General features: G+C 40.4%; 2 protein-coding genes and 1 pseudogene across 4 annotated transcripts in view; 2 read left to right on the top strand and 1 right to left on the bottom strand.

The window, feature by feature from the left end:
• Window positions 1-18,744, top strand: part of ZNF670 (zinc finger protein 670) — a 47,305-nt gene extending 28,561 nt beyond the window's left edge. For 2 of the 3 annotated variants that reach the window (XM_007990042.3, XM_037986120.2), the window contains 3 exons: window positions 12,184-12,310; window positions 12,846-12,906; window positions 13,669-18,744. In XM_007990042.3, the coding sequence (XP_007988233.2) occupies window positions 12,184-12,310; window positions 12,846-12,906; window positions 13,669-14,647 (1,167 nt within the window). In that variant the 3' untranslated portion in view covers window positions 14,648-18,744. The remainder of the gene's footprint in view (window positions 1-12,183; window positions 12,311-12,845; window positions 12,907-13,668) is intronic. The other variant, XM_007990043.3, reaches the window with a different exon arrangement.
• LOC140710301 (endogenous retrovirus group K member 8 Gag polyprotein-like) overlaps window positions 1-20,385 on the top strand; it is a 393,717-nt gene that overhangs the window by 363,156 nt on the left and 10,176 nt on the right.
• On the bottom strand, window positions 4,947-10,177 carry LOC140710303 (DNA primase small subunit pseudogene; annotated as a pseudogene).

Raw genomic sequence — 20,385 nt, 5'->3', positions numbered from 1 at the left:
AGCTGAGGCAGGAGAATTGCTTGAACCTGGGAGGTGGAGGTTGTGGTGAGACAGGATTGTCCCATTACACTCCAGCCTGGGCAACAAGAGTGAAACTCCACCTCAAAAAAAAAAAAAAAGGTGCTGGGATAATTGGCAAGCCACATGTAGAAGAATGGGACTGGATCCTTTTCTTTCACCTTGCAAATCAAGATGGATTAAACACTTAAATTTATGATATAGAACTATCAAAATTTTAGAAGATAACATCAGAAAAACTTTTCTAGACCTTGGCTTAGGCAGAGTTCATTACCAAGAACCCCAAAACAAATGCAACAAAACAAAGATAGATGGGACTTAATTAAACTAAAAAGCTTCTGCACAGCAAAAGAAATAATCCGCGGAGTAAACAGACAACCCACAGAGTGGGAGAAAATCTTCACAATCTGTGCATCCAGTAAGGTGCTGATATCCAGAATCTACAAGAAACTCAAATCAGCAAGAAAAAAACAATTTTATCAAAGCGGGCAATAGATATGAATAGACAATTCTCCAAAGAAGATATACAGATGGCCGACAAGCATATGAAAAAATACTCAACATCACTAATGATCAAGGAAGTGCAGATCAAAACCACAATGCAATACCATTTTACTCTGGCAAGAATTTGCCAAAATTAAGAAATGAAAAAATAATAGATGTTGGTGGGGACGTAGTAAAAAGGGAACATTTTTACGCTGCTGGTGGGAATGTAAACTAGTACAACCGCTATGGAAAACTGTGGCGATTCCTTACAGAACTAAAAGTCTATCATTTGATCCAGCAATGCCACTACGAGGTATCTACCCAGAAGAAAAGAAATTATATGAAAAGGACACTTCTGCACACGCGTTTATAGCAGCATAATTCTCAATTGCAAAAATATGGAGCCAGCCCAGATGTCCATCAGTCATTGAGTGGAGACACACACACACACACTCCATGGAATACTAAGCCATAGAAGGAACAAAATAATGGCGTTTGCAGCAACCTGGATGGAATCGGAGACAGTATTCTATGTGAAGTTACTCAGGAATAGAAAACCAAACATTGTATGTTCTCATTTGTAAGTGAGAGCTAAGCTATGAGGATGCAAATACCTAAGAATGATGTAATGGGCCAGCTGCGGTGGCTCACACCTGTCATCCCAGCACTTTGGGAGGCTGAGGTGGGCGGATCACGAGGTCAGGAGATCGAGACCATCCTGGCTAACACGGTGAAACCCCGTCTCTACTAAAAATACAAAAAATGAGCCGGGCATGGTGGTGGGCGCCTGTAGTCCCAGCTACTTGGGAGGCTGAGGCAGGAGAATGGTGTGAACCCAGGAGGCGGAGCTTGCAGTGAGCCGAGATCACACCACTGCACTCCAGCCTCGGCGACAGAGCGAGACTCCATCTCAGGAAAAAAAAAGAATGATGTAATGGACTCTGGGATCTCAGGGGAAAGAATGGGTGGGAGTTAGGGATAAAACACTGCACATTGGGTAAGTGTACACTGCTTGGTTGATGGGTATACTAAAATGTCAGAAATTACCACAAAAGAACTTACCCATGTAACCAAACACCACCTGTTCCCCCAAAACCTACTGAAGTTAAAAACAGCACAAAAGAAAGATTATGTGGTGCTAAAAATAGGGTTTTCTCAGATCTTTTCTAAAAGTTATGTGTTCTTCTGGGCAGACACACAGTTTCCTGAATTCCCTAGTATACCTGTGCTTTTTAGTACTCTACTCTCTGAAAGAAATTTTTACTCCAGCTTTTTCCTGGGTTGTAGGTGGTCTATTGTATGTGTCAGGCACAATCTGTTGTTTCAGGTGGCAGCATACTTTTTGTTTACGTAATTCTTTCCAGTTTTTCACACAGATTGCTTTCTGCCTTACTTGGAACAGAGAAGAGAGTCTTGTTTTAGAGATTTGGCAGCCTCCAGCCAAATTGGATCATAACCATGCAGTAATTTGTATATTTCATCTCTACTCCCTATAAAACCAATGACCAAGGTTCCACACTGCAAACTTGTGATTTTGTCTTCATGACTGGCACCACGTTAGGGAGGGATTGGAGCAAGGAAAAGTAAAATCTTGATCAGGCTTTCCTGCTTTTGGCATTGTGGTTTTTTGCTTTTTGTTTTTGTGTTTTATTCTGTATTTGCGTGTTTGCTACAAAGCCTTTGATGGCTTTTAAGAATTTTGAGAAGTTTTTAACAATTCTGCCTGTTGTTTAAATATTTTGGGGAGGGACAGGTGTTTAGCTATGCTTGCTCTGTCATTTTGCTGCCTTCTTTCTTACTAGACTCTCTGATGTATTTCATTGATTTATATGATTTTCTTTGTGCCATTTCCACAGTCTATCTTGTTTACTGTTACTTTGAAGCAGTTTTGAAATTGTAAAGTGTGAGTTGTCATACTTTGCTTTTTTGCAAGATTGTTGTGATATTCTGAGTCATTTGCAATTCCATATGAACTTGAGCATCAAGTTTTCAGTTTTTACAGAGTAGTTGCCTGGAGCTCTGACAGGGATTGTATTAAATACATGGAGTGTTCTGGGGAGTATAACCATCTTAATAATATTAAGCCTATTGAGCTATGAACATGGGATGAGTTTCCATTCATTTAGATCGTCAGCTTTTTCAACAAGGTTTGTTGTTTTTAGAGTAGAAGTTTTGTACTACTTCTTGTAAGTTTATTTCTGTGTACTTATTCTTTATGTGCTATTGTAAATGATTTGTTTCCTTTACTCGAATTTTCATATATTTCAAGTATAGAAGTGGAATTTAGTTTTGTGTGTTTTACCTCTGACTTTGGTGAACACATCATCTTGGTTGTTGCCAGCTTCTGAAAATTACAAATAATGGTGCCATAAATGTCCTTGTGAAGGTTTTTGTGTGAACATATTTATTTATTTATATTTTATATCTATATTTTGAGATGGAGTCTCGCCCTGGTGCCCAGGCTGGAGTACAATGGCGTGATCTCAGCTCACTGCAACCTCCGCCTCCCCGGTTCAAGCGATTCTACTGCCTCAGCCTCCCGAGTAGCTGGGATTACAGGCGCCTGCCACCACTCCTGGCTAATTTTGTATCTTTTTTTAGTAAAGACAGGGTTTACCATGTATGGATCTATATTTTTAACTCATTTTAGTAAAACTTTTGGAATTGGTTTGGCTTCTAGGAGATATCTTCTCTATGACATGAATGGAGTTGAGAACAATTCACGTTGTGAAACTTAAGTGAGAGTGAGCTGATTATAAGGTCTTTGTCAAAGCAGTGTGTATGCGTATCTGTATGTTTGAGAGCCATGATTTATCAAGTATTAATGTCTTGCTGTGTAACAGACCTTTTAATAAGTGTGACAGTGAATCCAACTCAATAAACATCCCTGTCCACTTGCGACTGACGTTCTAGGAAACAGGAGAGGAAAGATACAAGTAATATACAAAATAATTCAGAGGCTGGTCTTGCTAAAAAGAGAGGCAAAGGTGGTGAAGCGATCAGAGGCCTGAGCTGGTTGTCTCTCTCTCAGAATCCATTGGTGACTTTGGGCCATTGCCTCTGAGGGTTAGCGAGCTTGTGTGTCTGTGTGTGGGTGTTCCCACCTGTATGTGCAGTTGCGGTGCATGTCTGGGTACTGTCTGTATCCGCTTTGTAAATTCTGGAATTTTTTTTTCTAACTGACTTTCCGGTAGCACCTTCTTTACCATGTTAAATAGAGGTGGTAAGAGGAGGATGGAATTGGGTATTTCTCTTACCACAGCATGTTTAGCTCTGGTAAAATTCCATTTGGTTAGGCCTTTGAGAAATTGTTTATTTTGCATGCAGAAATATTAAGAAGATAATTATTTGGGTGTGAATAAAAATGTCTACTTTCTTCCTCCTCCTTCTGGAATCTGAGACTGATTTTTCTGTGATCTTCACTGGTGTATTAGTCTGTTTTGCATTACTATAGAGGAAAACCTGAGACTGGGTCATTTATAAAGAAAAGAGGTTTATTTGGCTCACAGTTCTGCAGACTGTACATGTGTGACACCAACATCTGCTTGGTTGGTGGTGAGGCCTCAGGAAGCTTTTACTTATGGCCAAAAGCAGAGAGGGCATGTATGTCACATGCTGAGAGAGAGAAGGAGATTCCAGGCTGTTTTAAACAACCAGCTCCCATGTGAACTAGTAGAGTGAGAATTCACTCAGTACCATGAAAACAGCATCAAGCCATTCATGAAGGTTCAACCCCCATGACACAAACACCTCCCCCAGGCCCTCCTCCAACACTGAAGGTTACATTTCAAAGCAAGACTTCATGGACACATGCATCTAAACCTAATTTCACCCTTTGCACCCCAAATCTTATGTCTTCTCACTTTGCAAAACTCATCCCTTTTTAATAGTTCCCCAAAGTCTTTTTTTTTTTTTTTTTCCGAGACAGAGTTTTGCTCTTGTGCCCCAAGCTGGAGTGCGATGGTGCGATCTTGGCTCACTGCAACCTCCGCCTCCCAGGTTCAAGTAATTCTCCTGCCTCCGCCTCCCAAGTAGCTGGGATTACAGGTATAAGCCACTGCACCCAGCCTGTTCCCCAAAGTCTTAACTCTTGCCAGCATCAACTCAAAAGTTCAAATTCTCATCTGAGACTCAAGGAAAGTTTCCTTCACCAATGAGCCTGTAAGATTAAAAAGAAAAAGAGTTATTTACTTCCAAGATACAGTGGTGGCACAGGTATTGGCTAAACCTTCCCATTCCAAAAGGGAGAGATTTGCCAAAAGAAAGGGTAACAGGCTCTGAAATCCAGCAGGGCAGACATTAACCCTTAAAGCTCCAAATAAATCTCCCTTGACTCCATGTTGCACATCCTGGGCACATTGATGCAAGGATTGGGCTCCCAAAGCCTTGGGCATCCTCACTCCTGTGGCTTTGCTGGGTGCAGCCCATGTGACTTCTGACATATTAGAGTCTAATGCTTGCAGTGTTTCCAGGCTCAGGTGCATGCTGCTTGTGGCTGTGCCATTCTGGGGTCTGGAAGGCAGCAGCTCTGTTTCCACAGCTCCGCTAGGCAGTGCCACGGTGGGGACTCTGTGTGGGGGCTTCATCCTCACGTTTCTCTTGGCACTGCCTTAGTAGAGGCTGCCTATGGGGGTTCCTCCCCTGTGTCAGGCTTCTGCCTGGGCACCTGGGCACCTACATTCCTGATACATCTGAAATGTAGGTGAAGCTACCAAGCCTCCTTAACTCTTGTGTTTTATGCACCTGCAGACTTAACACTAAGTGGAAGCCACCAAAGCTTATGGCTTGTGCCCTCTGGAGCTGTGGCCCAAGTGGTATATGGGGCCTTTTTAGCCAAAGCTGGAACCAGAGCTACTGGAATGCAAGGAACAGTGTCCTAAGGCTGCACAGGGCAGTGATGCCTTCGACCTGGTACCCCAGACTTTTTCCTTTTGGCCCCCTGGGCCTGTGGCGAGAGGGGCCGCCACGGAGTTTCCTGAAATGCATCACAGGTCTGTCTTAGCGCCGTGGCTGCTGGTACCTGGTTCCCCTTTAGTTGTGCAACTCTGTCTTCCAAGTCACTGCTCCACAGGCTGCTCCACAGGCTGCTTGGATTCCTTCACCACAGGGCCAGGTTGCACGTTTTCCAAACTTTTGTGCTCTGCTTCTCTTTTAATCAGTTTCAACTTTAAATCACTTCTGATTGTGGGAGCAAAGAAGCAACCATACCACCTCTTGAATCCTTTGCTGCTTAGGAATGTCTGCCTCTGGAGACTCTAAGTTATCACTCCTAAATTAAACCTCCTGCGAATCCTTAGGCCATGGACACAATGCAGCCAAGTCTTTGCTAGGGTGTAACATGGGTGACCTTCGCTCAAGCTCCCCGAAACTTTCTCATTTCCACCTAAGGCCTCATTGGCCTGGCTTTCACTGTCCGTATTTCTGTCAACATTTTGCTTTCAATCATTGAATCACTCTCTAAAAAGTCCTAACTTCCCTTATCTCCCTGTCTTTTTCTGAGCCCTTGAAAGTCTTCCAGCTTCTGCCTGTTACCCAGTTACAAAGCTGCTTTCACATTTTCAGGTATCTTTATAGCAACACCTCACTCCGCAGTGCCAATTTTCTGTATTATTCCATTTTTCCTTTGGTATAAAGTAATTCCTAAGACGGGGTAGTTTTAAAGAAAATAGGTTTATTTGACTTACGGTTCTGCAGACTGCACAAGCGTGGCACCATCTGCTGCTTGGCTTCTGGTGATGCCTCAGAGGGAAGGCAGAGGGGGAACAGGCAAGCCACATGGTGAGAGAGGGAGGAAGAGAGAGGAGGAGGAAGTTCCAGCCTCTTTTAAATACCCGGCTCCCCTGTGAACCAACAGAGAACTCATTACTTGAAGGACAGCACTGAGTCATTTATGAGATGTCTGCCTCCATGACCCAAATGCCTTCCCCTAGGCCCACCTCCAACATTGGAGGTCACATTTAAACAGGAGATTTGAAGGAAACACACAACCAAACCATATCAACTGGTAATGTTTCTGGATGTAAAACTCATACATTAGTGGGGATCCCTAAGCCTGGGCACCCAGGAGATGTCCTCGAACTTGAGCAGCTCACCAATTTCAGTTTGGTTTTTCCTGTACATGTACTGCTACTCGCAGAGGATTCTTACAGTTTTCTCATCAACTGAGTGTTGATTCTCTGGATGTGCCTCTCGGTCTCTCTATATTTTGCTTGGTAGTTTTTACTGGGAACTCAGTTCTTTAATGGTTAGAGTTGTTTAGTTAAATTTATTTGCCTTTTATTGTGAATGTGAATGTTGCTTTTTTTTTAACTTTTGTGTTCTGGGGGTACATATGCAGATTTGTTACATGAGTAAATTTCATGTTTCTGTTTTGCTGCACAAATGATTTTGTCACATAGATAGTGAGCATAGTGCCTGATAGGTAGTTTTTTGACTCTCACTTTCCTCCCATTCTCCCCCTCAGGTAGGCCCCAGTATCTATTGCTCCCATCTTTGTGTCCATGTATACTCAACAGTTAGCTTCCATTTATAAATGAGAACATGTGGTATTTGGTTTTCTGTTAATACGTTAATTTGTTTATGATAATGGCCTCCAGCTGTAGCCATGTTTATGCAAAGGACATGATTTAATTTCTTATAGCTGCATAGTATTCCATGGTGTATATGTACCAGTTTTTTAAAAATCCAGTCTACTGTTGATGGGCGTTTAGATTGATTGTGTGTCTTTGACATTGTGAATAGTGCTGTGATGGACATACCGGTGCATGTGTCTTCTTGGTAGAACAACTTATATTCCTTTGGGTCTGTATCCAGTAATGGGATTGATGGGTCAAATGGTAGTTCTGTTTTAAGTTTTTTGAGAAACCTTCAAACTGCTTTTCACAATGGCTGAACTAATTTGCATTCCCATCAGCAGTGTGTAGGTGCTCCATTTTCTGCGCTACCTCACCACTATCTGTTAAAGACTCTTTAATAGCCCGAATGTTGCCTTTGGTTTTTGGGGTTTTTTTTTTCCCCCCCAATTATTTCTCCTTTTATTGCTCCTTCCATGAACCTTGACACTTCCCTTTGGTGGTCTCAGGAAATCTTTTCAACATAAATTATTTCTCAAGCAAAGGAAAATTTACTTTGAGCATTAAGACACATACGTAGTTCTGCTGTATTTGTTAAATGACTCTTGGAGCATTTGATCCTTGGTTGAAGGCAGAAGATACCCACATTGGTTTGAGGAGCATTGTCTTCCGAAATCTTTTTGTAAATCACTCTTCTTAAGAAGTTCTCTTTTTCAGGGTTTACCCAGGTTTTCAAGAAATTGTTCAAAAACTTTCACATAAGGTACTAGACTGGTCTTACAATCTCTGGTTCTATATTTAATATCTGATTCAGCTTAATTCTCCTTTTTTCTCTTCATTAGTGGAAGAGGCATCCAGTTCATGGCAGATGAGGTTTATGGTTAGAACAGTAAGTGGATCAAAGCGATCCACTTTCTGCAAATCAGTAGGCACAGAAATGTGACCTGTTTTAGGATGAACACTAAAAGGGCTCTTCGGTAAATGATTGATTTCTTTGCTGACATTGATACCCCGTCGTGGAAACAGTCCTGGAGCATAATCTCCCACTCCAGCCAGGTCCACATTTTCAGTTTGGATGTTGTTCTGACATCTGCTGGTGCACCCAGTGCTGAAGTGAATTGTGAGACTTTTGGAAGCTTTGTTGAAGTTCAACCTGAATTGTTTGAGGAACAAGGGCTAAAATCTTATCCCAGCTTTTGTTGTTTTTGAGAATATCTTGATTAACGAAGGCATAGTCTTCAAAGTTTTTATTATTATGTTTATAGATTTTCTGACAAAAGGGTGAATTTTTTCAGTTAGTTGAACTTTCTTTTTAACATCTTGACCATGCTTTACAAGGCTCAAATACTCAACTATCCCAGAATGTACCACCGAAGACAGTTTTCTGATTTATCACAGACCCAACAATATACCCCCCTACTTCTAGAATATACCCAGAGACGATGCTTAAATCCAAAGTCCTCCCTCAGTGCTGTGTCAGTGATGCATATGGCCGTTGTCATGAGGATACAACACTTAGAACATGTATCTGCAGAACTACAGCATCTCCTCACATTGTCATAGTCTGTCATGTCAGTGTCAAACACCAGTTCTTTTTCCTGAGCCTGGAAAGCTCCCAGATTCACTGTATTGTGTTGATTGGGTCTGTGGGAATATACTGTGCCTGTATCAATCTTGTATGGATTCATTTTCTGCATCTCCTTTTCTAGATCACTCTGGTTGTTGAAGGATTGGTATCGAATGTAAATGTCATCTTTCAATGTGAATGAAATCCATAGCGTTGGGAGTAATTCTTCACCACGCTGCTGTAGTTGAGCCAGTTACAGTACAGAGAATAGGGAAAGAGCCTCTGGTAATAACGTTTAAATAGCTTAGGCAGCTTGGTGGGGTCAGACATTTTCGTGGAGCTCAGAACTCAACCCAGGAAGCTTGACCATTGCCTTTTATGCCTACTTGCTCGACTGAAAATCAGAAGTGTCTGTCTCCGTTTTTTTCTTTTAATTGACTGCTGTCAACTTTTAATCCTAAACTTTCTTTGTTCTTGTTCTGACCTCACATCAGGATATGGTGAAAACAAGCCTGGGTGCTCTCTCTGGGTTTTGGCAGCAGATTGAAACTATGTAAATCTTTTACCTTGAAACTGAATTCTCACCCTAGCTTTCCACCTACTCTCAACAGAAAACACAGGCCTGGCTCCTTTTTTACCTCATTCAAACCATATCAAACCACCTTGAAAGGCCTGACCTGATGGATCCACAAGGGTCAATTTTCTGAGTAATAATTTCCTCCCCTCTCCAAACACATCGCTGCACTTGACCATCGCACTTAGTACCACTAGCGGAATGTTCAGACATTGCCCACCACCGCGTGGTTCTGTCTTCTCTTGCAATGACTTGCTCATCGGCTCTGCCGCCTGGGATCTGGTATGTACTCGAGCTGCTCACTAAGCAGCTAGCACTGTGAGCTGTGCCGCTCGATTTACTGATTTCTGTGAAATCTGTAAATCACCACTCAGATCACCATGTTATAAGGCAAAGAAACAGAAAAATTGCGCTCTTTTAAACTTTAATTAATTTTGAAGTTTTCTGTTATGAAATACGGTAAGAATGAGTAAAATATTTGTCAGGAGTTTTAGTTATAATAGTTGAAGCAACTTTGATTCTTCACTGGGCCCCGTACAGTCCTTAGGAGTTTTCTGATAGTTTCACCTGGACTTGTCTCTTAGTTCACCACTGTTGTGAATCTTTGGCTGTTTTTTTGCATTTTTATCATCTGTAATTTTTCAGTTCCATTTTGCTTTACTGGAACTTTCTGTAAATGAGTATGAATGGAATTAAAACAAAAAGGTTTATTTGGTGATTTCCTTGTGTCATTATGTTGCACACATGCTAGTGCCTGAGGCTGTGGACCATTGAATTCAGCCGTGCATTCTAATGATTCTGATGTTAGGGCTTTTTCACGTTTTTTTGTTTTTTTGCTTTTTTTGGAAAAATAATGCTCCTATAATTTTATGCCACATTTCCAAGTGCAGATGCACAGTAAATTCTCTGGACATTTTAGAAAAATTAATGGGCTACACATTGTGGTAAATTCAAATTAGAGCAGCGGAGAGTATCAGTTGACTCCTCCTTTCTTCCTGAGTAACCCATTTGCCATGGCCCTCCTCACATGGAGTTGATTTCTTCTTCTAGTCAATTTCAAATGTCAGGCACCTATTTTCTATTTTCTCATTACCAAGGAAGTTGAGTTTTTAAAAAATAGATGGTCTTTCATCTTCTTTTAAGTATGCTTTGCTTATTTTCTCATTTTTAAATCATGTTCATTTTTACACTTCATACTAATTCTTTTATATTGCATGTATTACAGTTTTTTCCCACTGCTTTTTGCCTTTTAATTTCCTGAGTATTAATATATCTGAATTTGTCAGTTCCTTTTTTTTTTCTATTTAAATGAATTCCGCCCATTTTTCTGTCCAAAAATACTCCTATTTTCCTTTGAAGTCTGCAAGTATTTTAGTTTTGTCTTTCACGTTTGAAATAAAGAAATTGATTATTGTTCATGGAATGGAGGGGAATGCAGTGTACTTTTTCAGTTAGTACCAGTTTGCTCTAAAGTGCTTTTGATTTCTTCCACTGTTCTGGAATGCTCTATCATCAGTAAACTTTACATATAAAATTTCTGCTTATGTAAAACTTTTTTCCTTTTTGGACTATTTGTTTATCTCCATGTTAATGCTATGCCGTCCTGAATATTATAGTTTGAAAATTTCTGATACATGGTGAGGAAGCCATTGCCCTATTGTTTGGAAGACTTTAACAATTCTTAGACTTTTTTTTTTATTAGGTTTGGAAAAGTAGTTTTCAGTTGCTAATAAAGTGTCTGTTTTGAGGATTGATGGAATTTTTTAAGGCCATTTGAAAGAGGTGATATCTTGATGACATTGAGTTTCTTCTAAGCACATGTACTATCTTTCTGCTTACTCCATTGCACTTTGTTGTTATCTGATAGAAATTTTAAAATTGTTTTGTGTTATTAAAGATAAATTATCAGTCTTATTTACAACTAGATTTAATTTGGTCTGGAGTAAACTACTTGCAAGCTTCCAAATATTTTCTTTTTTTTTTTTTTTTTGGAGATGGAGTCTCCCCCTGTCTCCCAGGCTGGAGTGCAGTGGCGCGATCTCAGCTCACTGCAGGCTCCACCTCCCAGGTTCACGCCATTCTTCTGCCTCAGCCTCCCGAGTAGCTGGGACCATAGGCGCCTCCACCTCGCCCGGCTAATTTTTTTGTATTTTTAGTAGAGACGGGGTTTCACCGTGTTAGCCAGGATGGTCTGGATCTCCTGACCTCGTGATCTGCCCGCTTCGGCCTCCCAAAGTGCTGGGATTACAGGCGTGAGCCACCGCTCCCAGCCCAAATATTTTCTTATTATAATCACGTTGATGCCTCATTTCTCCAATTAACAAGTTATAACAGCATATGAGAAATATTGTTTACCAAGAATGCTCGTTAGAGACTTAATGCCCAGAGTGTTTTCCAGAGCTGATACCCTAGGTACCACTGCAAGAATGGAGTGAAGTAGTAGGCTTTCAGAAACAAAACAAAGCCAGAGTTCAGCGAATAATAAATATATTGTTTGCATAAGATTGTTTACATATTGTTCACATAGGGTGATGAGATCCCTCAAAAAAATCTTATTTTCTCACACTCACTTTGTGAGCAGGTATTTCTAAGGATATGTAGTCTTAAGACTTAACACTAACTGTTATACGCAACAGATAGCATGACTTTTTTGTAAGAGGCCCTCAAGATAAAATCTACACATAGAAATTAGGGGTGACCTCATTTCTTACAGCACAGTTTATTCCCTCCACCTGCCAATGAGAAAGGTGTTCCTACTATGCTGTTGACTTTCTGAATAGTTCATTTTAGCATGAAGAATGTTGAGTGGGAAGCAGTAAGTGCAGACAGAGAGTAAAGTTCTGATGACCAAGTCATGGAAGAAATGTTTGAAGTCTGCAGAATTATGTTATGATTTTATGAGATGAATATAGATTCTTCATGTCTGTCTAAGCCATCCTTCTCTCCGCATATGTGTGATATTCTAGGATTCAGTGTCATTTGAAGATGTGGCTGTGGCCTTTACCCAGGAGGAGTGGGCTTTGCTGGATCCTTCTCAAAAGAATCTCTACAGAGATGTGATGCAAGAAATCTTTAGGAACCTGGCTTCCATAGGTAAGAATAACAACACTTTTTCATGTAGTTGATTAGAAAACAAGTGTTTTGGCTGGGCGCGGTGGCTCACACCTGTAATCCCAGCACTTTGGGAGGCCAAGGTAGGTGGATCACCTGAGGTCGGGAGTTGGAGACCAGCCTGGCCAACATGGCGAAACCCCATCTCTACTAAAAAAATACAAAAATTAGCAGGCGTGGTAGCAAGCACCTGTAATCCCATCTACTTAGAAGGCTGAGATAAGTTAATTGCTGGAACCCGGGAAGTGGAGGTTGCAGTGAGCCGAGATTGAGCCACTGCATTCCAACTGGGCCAACAAAGAAAGACTCTATCTCAAAAAAAAAAAAAGAAAAAAAAGAAAGAAAGAAAAGAAAAAACAAGTGTTTCTTTGTCATGAATGTTTCCTGATTTGGCATGTGGAAAGGGAATACTTTGGTGAAAAAAATTAGACATGGTCACAGTGTATAGTGAACTTTGAATCTAGCAATTTTTCAAGTTTCTAATCATTTGTAATAATCTTATGGATGTACATTTTAGGAAACAAATCAGAAGACCAGAATATCCAAGATGACTTCAAAAATCCTGGGAGAAATCTAAGGTAATTTGCATTCACAAGAGCAAAAAATGCCCCTTGAGGGAATCTTAGCATGTCATAAGTTTTTAAAACAGACAAAACAGCTGGGTGCGGTGGCTCACGCCTGTAATCCCAGCACTTTGGGAGGCTGAGGCGGGTGGATTGTGAGGTCAGGAGTAAGTCGAGACCAGCCTAACCAATATGATGAAACCCCGTCTCTACTAAAAATACAAAAATTAGCTGGGTGTGGTGGTGCGTGCCTGTAATTCCAGCTACTTAGGAGGCTGAGGCAGGAGAATTGCTTGGAGTCGGGAGACAGAGGTTGCAGTGAGCTGAGATCACGCCATTGCACTCCAGCCTGGGCAACAGAGCAAGAGCAAGAGGCCATCTCAAAAATAATAATAATAATAATGATAATAATAATAATAAACAGACAAAACAAATAAGAACCACTAGAAATTTTGTTTTTTTGTTTTTTGTTTTTGTTTTTTGTTTTTGTTTTTTTTCCAGAAAAGTCTTAGCAAAAAACACACCTGAATGTAACATGGATGTTCAGTATTTTCAGAATATTTTACTTGGAAATACCACTAAAATACTGTACATGTGACTATCACAGTTGTGATAATAATGATAATAGCTATGGGGGGCCCATGTCTTAAACAGTAATTAATTTATTTACTTTAAAACAATTTAGACATGGCAGGAAACTTGCATTTTCCCTGGTGTTAGTAGCAATGTAAACCATGAATAAATGTACCATTAATGATGTGTTTATCATTTTTACAGCAGTCATGTGGTAGAGAGATTGTTTGAAATTAAAGAAGGCAGTCAATATGGAGAAACCTTCAGCCAGGATTCAAATTTGAATCTGAATAAGAAAGTTTCTACTGGAGTAAAACCATGTGAATGCAGTGTGTGTGGAAAAGTCTTCATATGTCATTCAGCCCTTCATAGGCACATCCTGTCTCACACTGGAAACAAACTATTTGAGTGTGAGGAATGTCCAGAGAAGTTATATCAATGCAAACAATGTGGGAAAGCCTTTATCTCTCTTACCAGTGTTGACAGACACATGGTAACACACACTAGTAATGGGCCTTATAAGGGTCCAGTGTATGAGAAGCCTTTCGATTTTCCTAGTGTATTTCAAATGCCTCAGAGCACTCACACCGGAGAGAAAACATACAAATGTAAACATTGTGATAAAGCCTTCAATTATTCAAGTTATCTTCGTGAACATGAAAGAACTCATACTGGAGAGAAACCCTATGCATGTAAGAAATGTGGTAAATCATTCACTTTTTCCAGTTCTCTTCGCCAACACGAAAGATCTCACACTGGAGAGAAACCCTATGAATGTAAAGAATGTGGCAAAGCCTTCAGTCGTTCCACTTACTTGGGAATACATGAAAGAACGCATACTGGAGAAAAACCCTATGAATGTATAAAATGTGGCAAAGCCTTTAGATGTTCCAGAGTCCTCAGAGTCCATGAAAGGACTCACAGTGGAGAAAAGCCCTATGAATGTAAACAATGTGGTAAAGCCTTCAAATATTCTAGTAACCTATGCGAGCATGAAAGAACTCACACTGGAGTGAAACCTTATGGATGTAAGGAATGTGGTAAGTCGTTTACTTCTTCCAGCGCCCTTCGAAGCCATGAAAGGACTCATACTGGAGAAAAACCCTATGAATGTAAGAAATGTGGTAAAGCCTTCAGTTGTTCCAGTTCCCTTCGAAAGCATGAAAGAGCTTATATGTGGTAAAAAAAAAAAAAAAACAATAAAACACCTCTGTGAATGTAAGAAGTGTGTTAAAGCTTTCAGTTACTCTAGTTTCATTAGAGCACGTGAAAAAATTAAAAACTCAGGCTGGGCGCAGTGGCTCACGCCTGTAATCCCAGCACTTTGGGAGGCTGAGGCGGGCACATCACGAGGTCAGGAGTTCGAGATCAGCCTGACCAACATGATGAAACCCCATCTCTACTAAAAATACAAAACTTAGCCGGGCGTGGTGACGTGCGCCTGTAGTCCCAGCTACTCAGGAGGCTAAGGCAGGAGAATCACTTGAATCAGGGAGGCAGAAGTTTCTGTGAGCCGAGATCGTGCCACTCACTGCACTCCAGCCTGGGCAACAGAGTTTTTAATTTTAAAAAAATTAAAAACTCACACTAGAGAGAAATCCAACACATGTAAGGAAGATTAGAATGTTGCAATTTTCCTAGTTCCCTTCTAAAACTTAGAAGAACCCATCCTGGGAAAAAACCTCATAAAATACCAAAAATGTGTTAAAGCACTTCATTTTCCCAGTCACTTACAAATATATTTTTATCAGTGATTCATTGTTAAAGAAGGTGTCTATACTTTAGATTTTCAATTTTTTGCAAGGAATCATGGAGCTGACAATTTCATAGATACTTTATAAGCCATCGTACATGAGCTTAATAGGCTGTGTTTTGTTTTGTTTCTCATCAGTTAACATAATTTTTGTCTATTCATTTAAAAATGTATTGGATCCCTAGACTGAGTTGAAATGTATTTCTAATAGTTGGCAATTTTAATTTCCATGTGGTGGTTTTAATTGTTCTCTGATTAATGGACCATTGAAAAATGAGTTCTTGTTAATTGTTGGAAATTTCTTACTGATCTTATGTGGCAAGTTTTGGTTATTCCTCCCCCATTTTATATATGTGTGTGTGTGTATATGTATCTATATATTTATTCTACCTTTTTATGGGAAAGCTACTTTTTTGTTGTAAAGATTTTCTTCTATTTTCTTTGCTAATAAAAAATTGTTATTAATTTGCGTGTATGTGAAGTTTATATAGTCTCATGTACAGTATTATTTTCATTTTCTTTCCTTTATTCTTTGTCATTATTGGCTGTTATTTGCATAGTTCACTTTTTAAAAAATGTTATATTTTTAGAGAGGATCTCACTCTGTCAGCCAAGCTGAAGTGTAGTGGTATAGTCATAGCTCACTGCAGCTGCAAACTCCTGGGCTCCAGTGATTCTCCCACCTTAGCCTCCTATGTAGCTGGAGCTACAGACACATGTCACCATGCCCAGCTAATTATATAATTTTTAAAATTGTTTACAGAGATGGGATCTCGCTGTATTGTCTAGGCTGGTCTTGAATTCCTGGCCTCAAGCTGTCCTTCTGCCTCAGCCTCTCCACATGTTGGGGGTACTGACATGAGGCCTACTTTTTACTTTGAATTAAGAAGAGAGAACTGTGATTGGACAGTATGCTTGTCTAATCTGAGTGTGAAAGCATTCAGTCTTACCATCAAGCATACTGTGGATTTTTCAGAAATATTCTCAAACAGGCTCAGGAAGTTTTCTTGTGTTTTTTATTTATTGTTTCATGGTCAAGGAGTATTGAACTCTTATCACATGTTTTTTTCTGCATCTATTGAGATGATTTATGGTTTTTGGCATTGTATTAATAGTCTATCACATTAACTGGCTTTCAGATACAAATATGGTCATTGGGGTGAAATCTGTCTTCATCATGGAATATAAGTATTTGATCTACAGGTTGAACGTCTGTAAAGCCCAGATTCCAACTACCAAATCTGAAATGCTCCAAAGTCAAAAACTGAGCACCAGCCTTATGCTCAACAGAAATGCTCATTAGAGGATTTTGATTTTTGGATTAGGGATGCTCATCCAGAAAGTTTTCTGCAAATATTCCAAAAATTTTTAAAGTCTGAAATCCAAAGCACTTCCCTTCCCAAGTATTTCAGATAAGAAACACTCAATCCATGTTGATACATTCAATTTTCTAGTGTATTGTTGGGGCCTTTTGGATTTATAGTCAAATTGGTGTGCCCTAGTATACCATATAGTATAGCATCATGTAGTATATATAGAATGTCTACATGTATACTTATATGTGTATAAATAGCTATGTAATATGTAGTATAGTAGAGTTTTGTAAGTTAGTATGAATTTTGCATAACTAGTTTATATTATATGTAATTAGCACTACAACAAATTGTATATTACAGGATTATGGCATTATACTGTTTTGTTCTTACCAGTCTGTAGTCTAACATATTTCAGTTGCCTACCATTCCACATATTCATTTAAGCAAACCAGTTGCATCCTCATGAGAACCAAGAAGCATCTCATGTTCTAGATACTACAAAGCATTCCCCTCACACCCTGTTTGTTCTGTCTGCTCGCCAGTGCAAGTCCTGTGTGGATCAGCCTCATTGACAGTACCCTCCCTCTTTTGTCTATGAGTATATCTAACTGATAACTGCTCTCAATCTTATCTGTACAGTCATGGGTGTCACGTGTTTTTCCCAGTAGCCTTAGGGTCCTAGTTCTTCTGTCACCAATGAGACTGTGGAAACAACTGGCATTACCAACAGAATGAACCAACAATGACTGATGATATCTTTTCAGCTTTAACTACCTGCTTTTGTCTAACTGGTTCCATAATGTAACAGAAATCACCCAAATTAGAACCAGCAATTGATGGTGGACTTTCACTTTGGTCTACACAGCACTTTGCATTATCAGCATTTGCCACCTCGTCCCACAGTAAAACTCTCAACTCCTAGATGTGATTGGTTAACTGGCCATTCCCCAGCAGGATGTATGTTCCACCTTGACCTGTGTTTGGCAGGCAGTTTCCAAGGTACCCCACATTGAGGCAGTGATCCAGCACCTTCACCACTGGGTTCTTCATTCCTGATTATCAAAAGTCAGACTATTGCTCTGTGGTAGCTGCATCTCGTTTGGTTACCATCACTGGATGCTTGGAGTAGTCATGTGAACATTATTACTGTGCACACTTGGGACAGCGCCAGGGCTTTTGTGTGTGTGAAGTTGCAGAAAGGAGGAATGTCCCCATGCTGGGGAGAATTAAGCATGTCACCTAATTGTCTAACAAGATGACTTGTGCAAGACTAGTGGCCTTGAGTGTTTCTTGTGCTGCTGCTTTTATGTGCATTCTTCTGATGAGGTGCACATCCATGGTGCCTCATGGTCCAGGCACTGATGAGTCAAGAAAAGGGGAAGCAGCATTTGGCATTAGCCTCTTTCATTGCAGAACCTCCATCTAGTGTATGGGCTTCTTTTAGCACTACTGATCAGCATGCCAAAGGCCTAACCTTGCAACCTAGATGGCCTTAGTCAAAATGACCTTACTGTATGTTGCTAACACCAGCAAGATTGAATGGCACTCACTGGAGGATTTGGTGGTCTTCAGTGTCGGTTGATGGACTCCTGAACTGTTTTCTTTAACCACACAGATTGCCCACACTAACGATAAATCAAATGCTGCTCCTTTGCATGAGAATTAAAAGGTCGTCTGAAGCAGTTTTCATAGAAGAGAAAAGCAGTCATGTGTCATGCTCTGGTCCAGAAACCTAATAGCAGATGGGCCACTAGGACACTGAAATTTCTGTACTGCTGCCGCCTATGTTTCTATCGCAACAAATATCCTGATCCCTCACTGTTAAGGATTGAGAACTATCCTCCAAGTGGTATTGGACTGGCCCAGTTCTACCCTCTTTCTTACTTGCAGTTCTCAAGAATAAGTGTAGAATGTGCTGGGAATGCAGCATTACTGAAATCGGGAGAGAATGGTAGAACAGCCCAGACTGACAGTCTTCACGGGAAATACAATGTCTCAACACTTTGCTCAGTGAGTCAGGTGATCCTGGGCTGTAAAACCTGGGCTAGGCTATTTTCTGGAGTCTCTTAACTGTGTTGCAAGTGGGGCACATGGAACCAAAATTCCATCCTTCCAGGCAATTTCTCTGAACCTTAGGGGACCACACCACATTGAATTTTAGACTTCTCATCTTCTTTGATGCCTTTATAAATAATAAATCAACTTATGTAATATGTGCATGAATGTGTTCTCTCTCCTCATCCTCAGACAAGCTGATAACAGTACACAGTGAGCCTGCTTTGGGGAGAAACAACCGTGGCACCCATATGACACAGCAAAGGAGTTAATTCAAACATAAACCTAGAATTATTATTACTATTTTTTTTTTCCTGAGATGGAGTCTCGCTCTGTTGCCAGGCTGGAGTGCAGTAGCGCGATCTTGGCTCACTGCAACCTCCACCTCCTGGGTTCACGCCATTCTCTCGCCTCAGCCTCCTGAGTAGCTGAGTCTACAGGTGCCCGCCACCACGCCCAGCTAATTTTGTTGTATTTTTTTAGAGACGGGGTTTCACCGTGTTAACCAGGATGGTCTCGATCTCCTGACCTCGTGATCCACCCACCTTGGCCTCCCAAAGTGCTGGGATTACCGGCGTGAGCCACGGTGCCCAGCCAAACCTAGAATTCTTAAACCCCACAACACAACTATTACCTTGTAGGAGACGTGCAACAATGACAATGTTGGTTTTATCCTTTCTGGAGGAATACATTTATAAATATAAATAGGGTACACCGGCATTCACCCACTGGTCTTAAAGGAGGTCCTACCCAAGAGAAAAAGTTTTACAATTTGACCTGATTGGGAATCTGAAGGGTTACTAAATAACATATAAAACTAGATAAGTGGGTGCCAATTGGGTTTTATGCTTCTGCAAAATGGCCTGTGAATTAATTTAAAACTCTGTTGAAATGCCTCAACTGGGAAACCTTCATGTCCTTAATCGATATAGGTTACAAAAGAATTAAACCTGGTGATGCCACAAAATTTATGGTTCCCCTATGATCTTAGAGGGAATTACTGTATATAAAACAGGTGTGCTATCTTTTAATCAAAAAACAAGTATCATGTAGCCTAAATTCTCCATAGTCATAGCACCCATTGTGCTATAATAGACCGTAGCTGACATGGATTCCCTGATCCAATGAGTAATACAATTGTTTGCTAGTCCTACATGTTCTTGACAAAGAGGGAGTCCCTGAATCCCACTAGTTAAAATAAGTTAACATGGTTGAACATAAGTTTTTCCGAAGGTTACTAGGTAGATACTGATTCCATTTCATTAATAGATGTATTCTCCTTTTGCGGGTTTTGGTAGATTATGTCTGAAGGAATTGGTTCCATTGACCTGGGTTATATTTGTGGGAATAGAGCTGTGTATAGTATTTTTTTTTTATCCTTTCAATGCCCATGGGGTCAGCAATGCTGGTCTGTCATTCATTTTTTATATTTGTCTTTTTTTTAAATCTTTTTTTCTTGGTTATCCTGGCTTAATATTTATTAATTTTGTTAGTCTTTTCAAACAACCAGTTTTCATTCTATTGATTTTTCTCTGTTGATTTTCTATTTTCAGTCTCATTTACTTGCGGTGCAATTGTTTTGATTTTCCTTTTGACTAATTTAGGTTTACATTGCTCTTCCTTTAGTTTCTTTTTTTTTTTTTTTTTTTTTTTTTTTGAGACGGAGTCTTGCTCTGTCGCCCAGGCTGGAGTGCAGTGGCCGGATCTCAGCTCACTGCAAGCTCCGCCTCCCGGGTTCCCGCCATTCTCCTGCCTCAGCCTCCCGAGTAGCTGGGACTACAGGCGCCCGCCACCTCG

Source organism: Chlorocebus sabaeus, chromosome 25 (assembly GCF_047675955.1).
Source record: "Chlorocebus sabaeus isolate Y175 chromosome 25, mChlSab1.0.hap1, whole genome shotgun sequence".
Lineage (NCBI taxonomy): Eukaryota > Metazoa > Chordata > Mammalia > Primates > Cercopithecidae > Chlorocebus > Chlorocebus sabaeus.
This window is presented reverse-complemented; position numbering and strand designations above follow the sequence as displayed.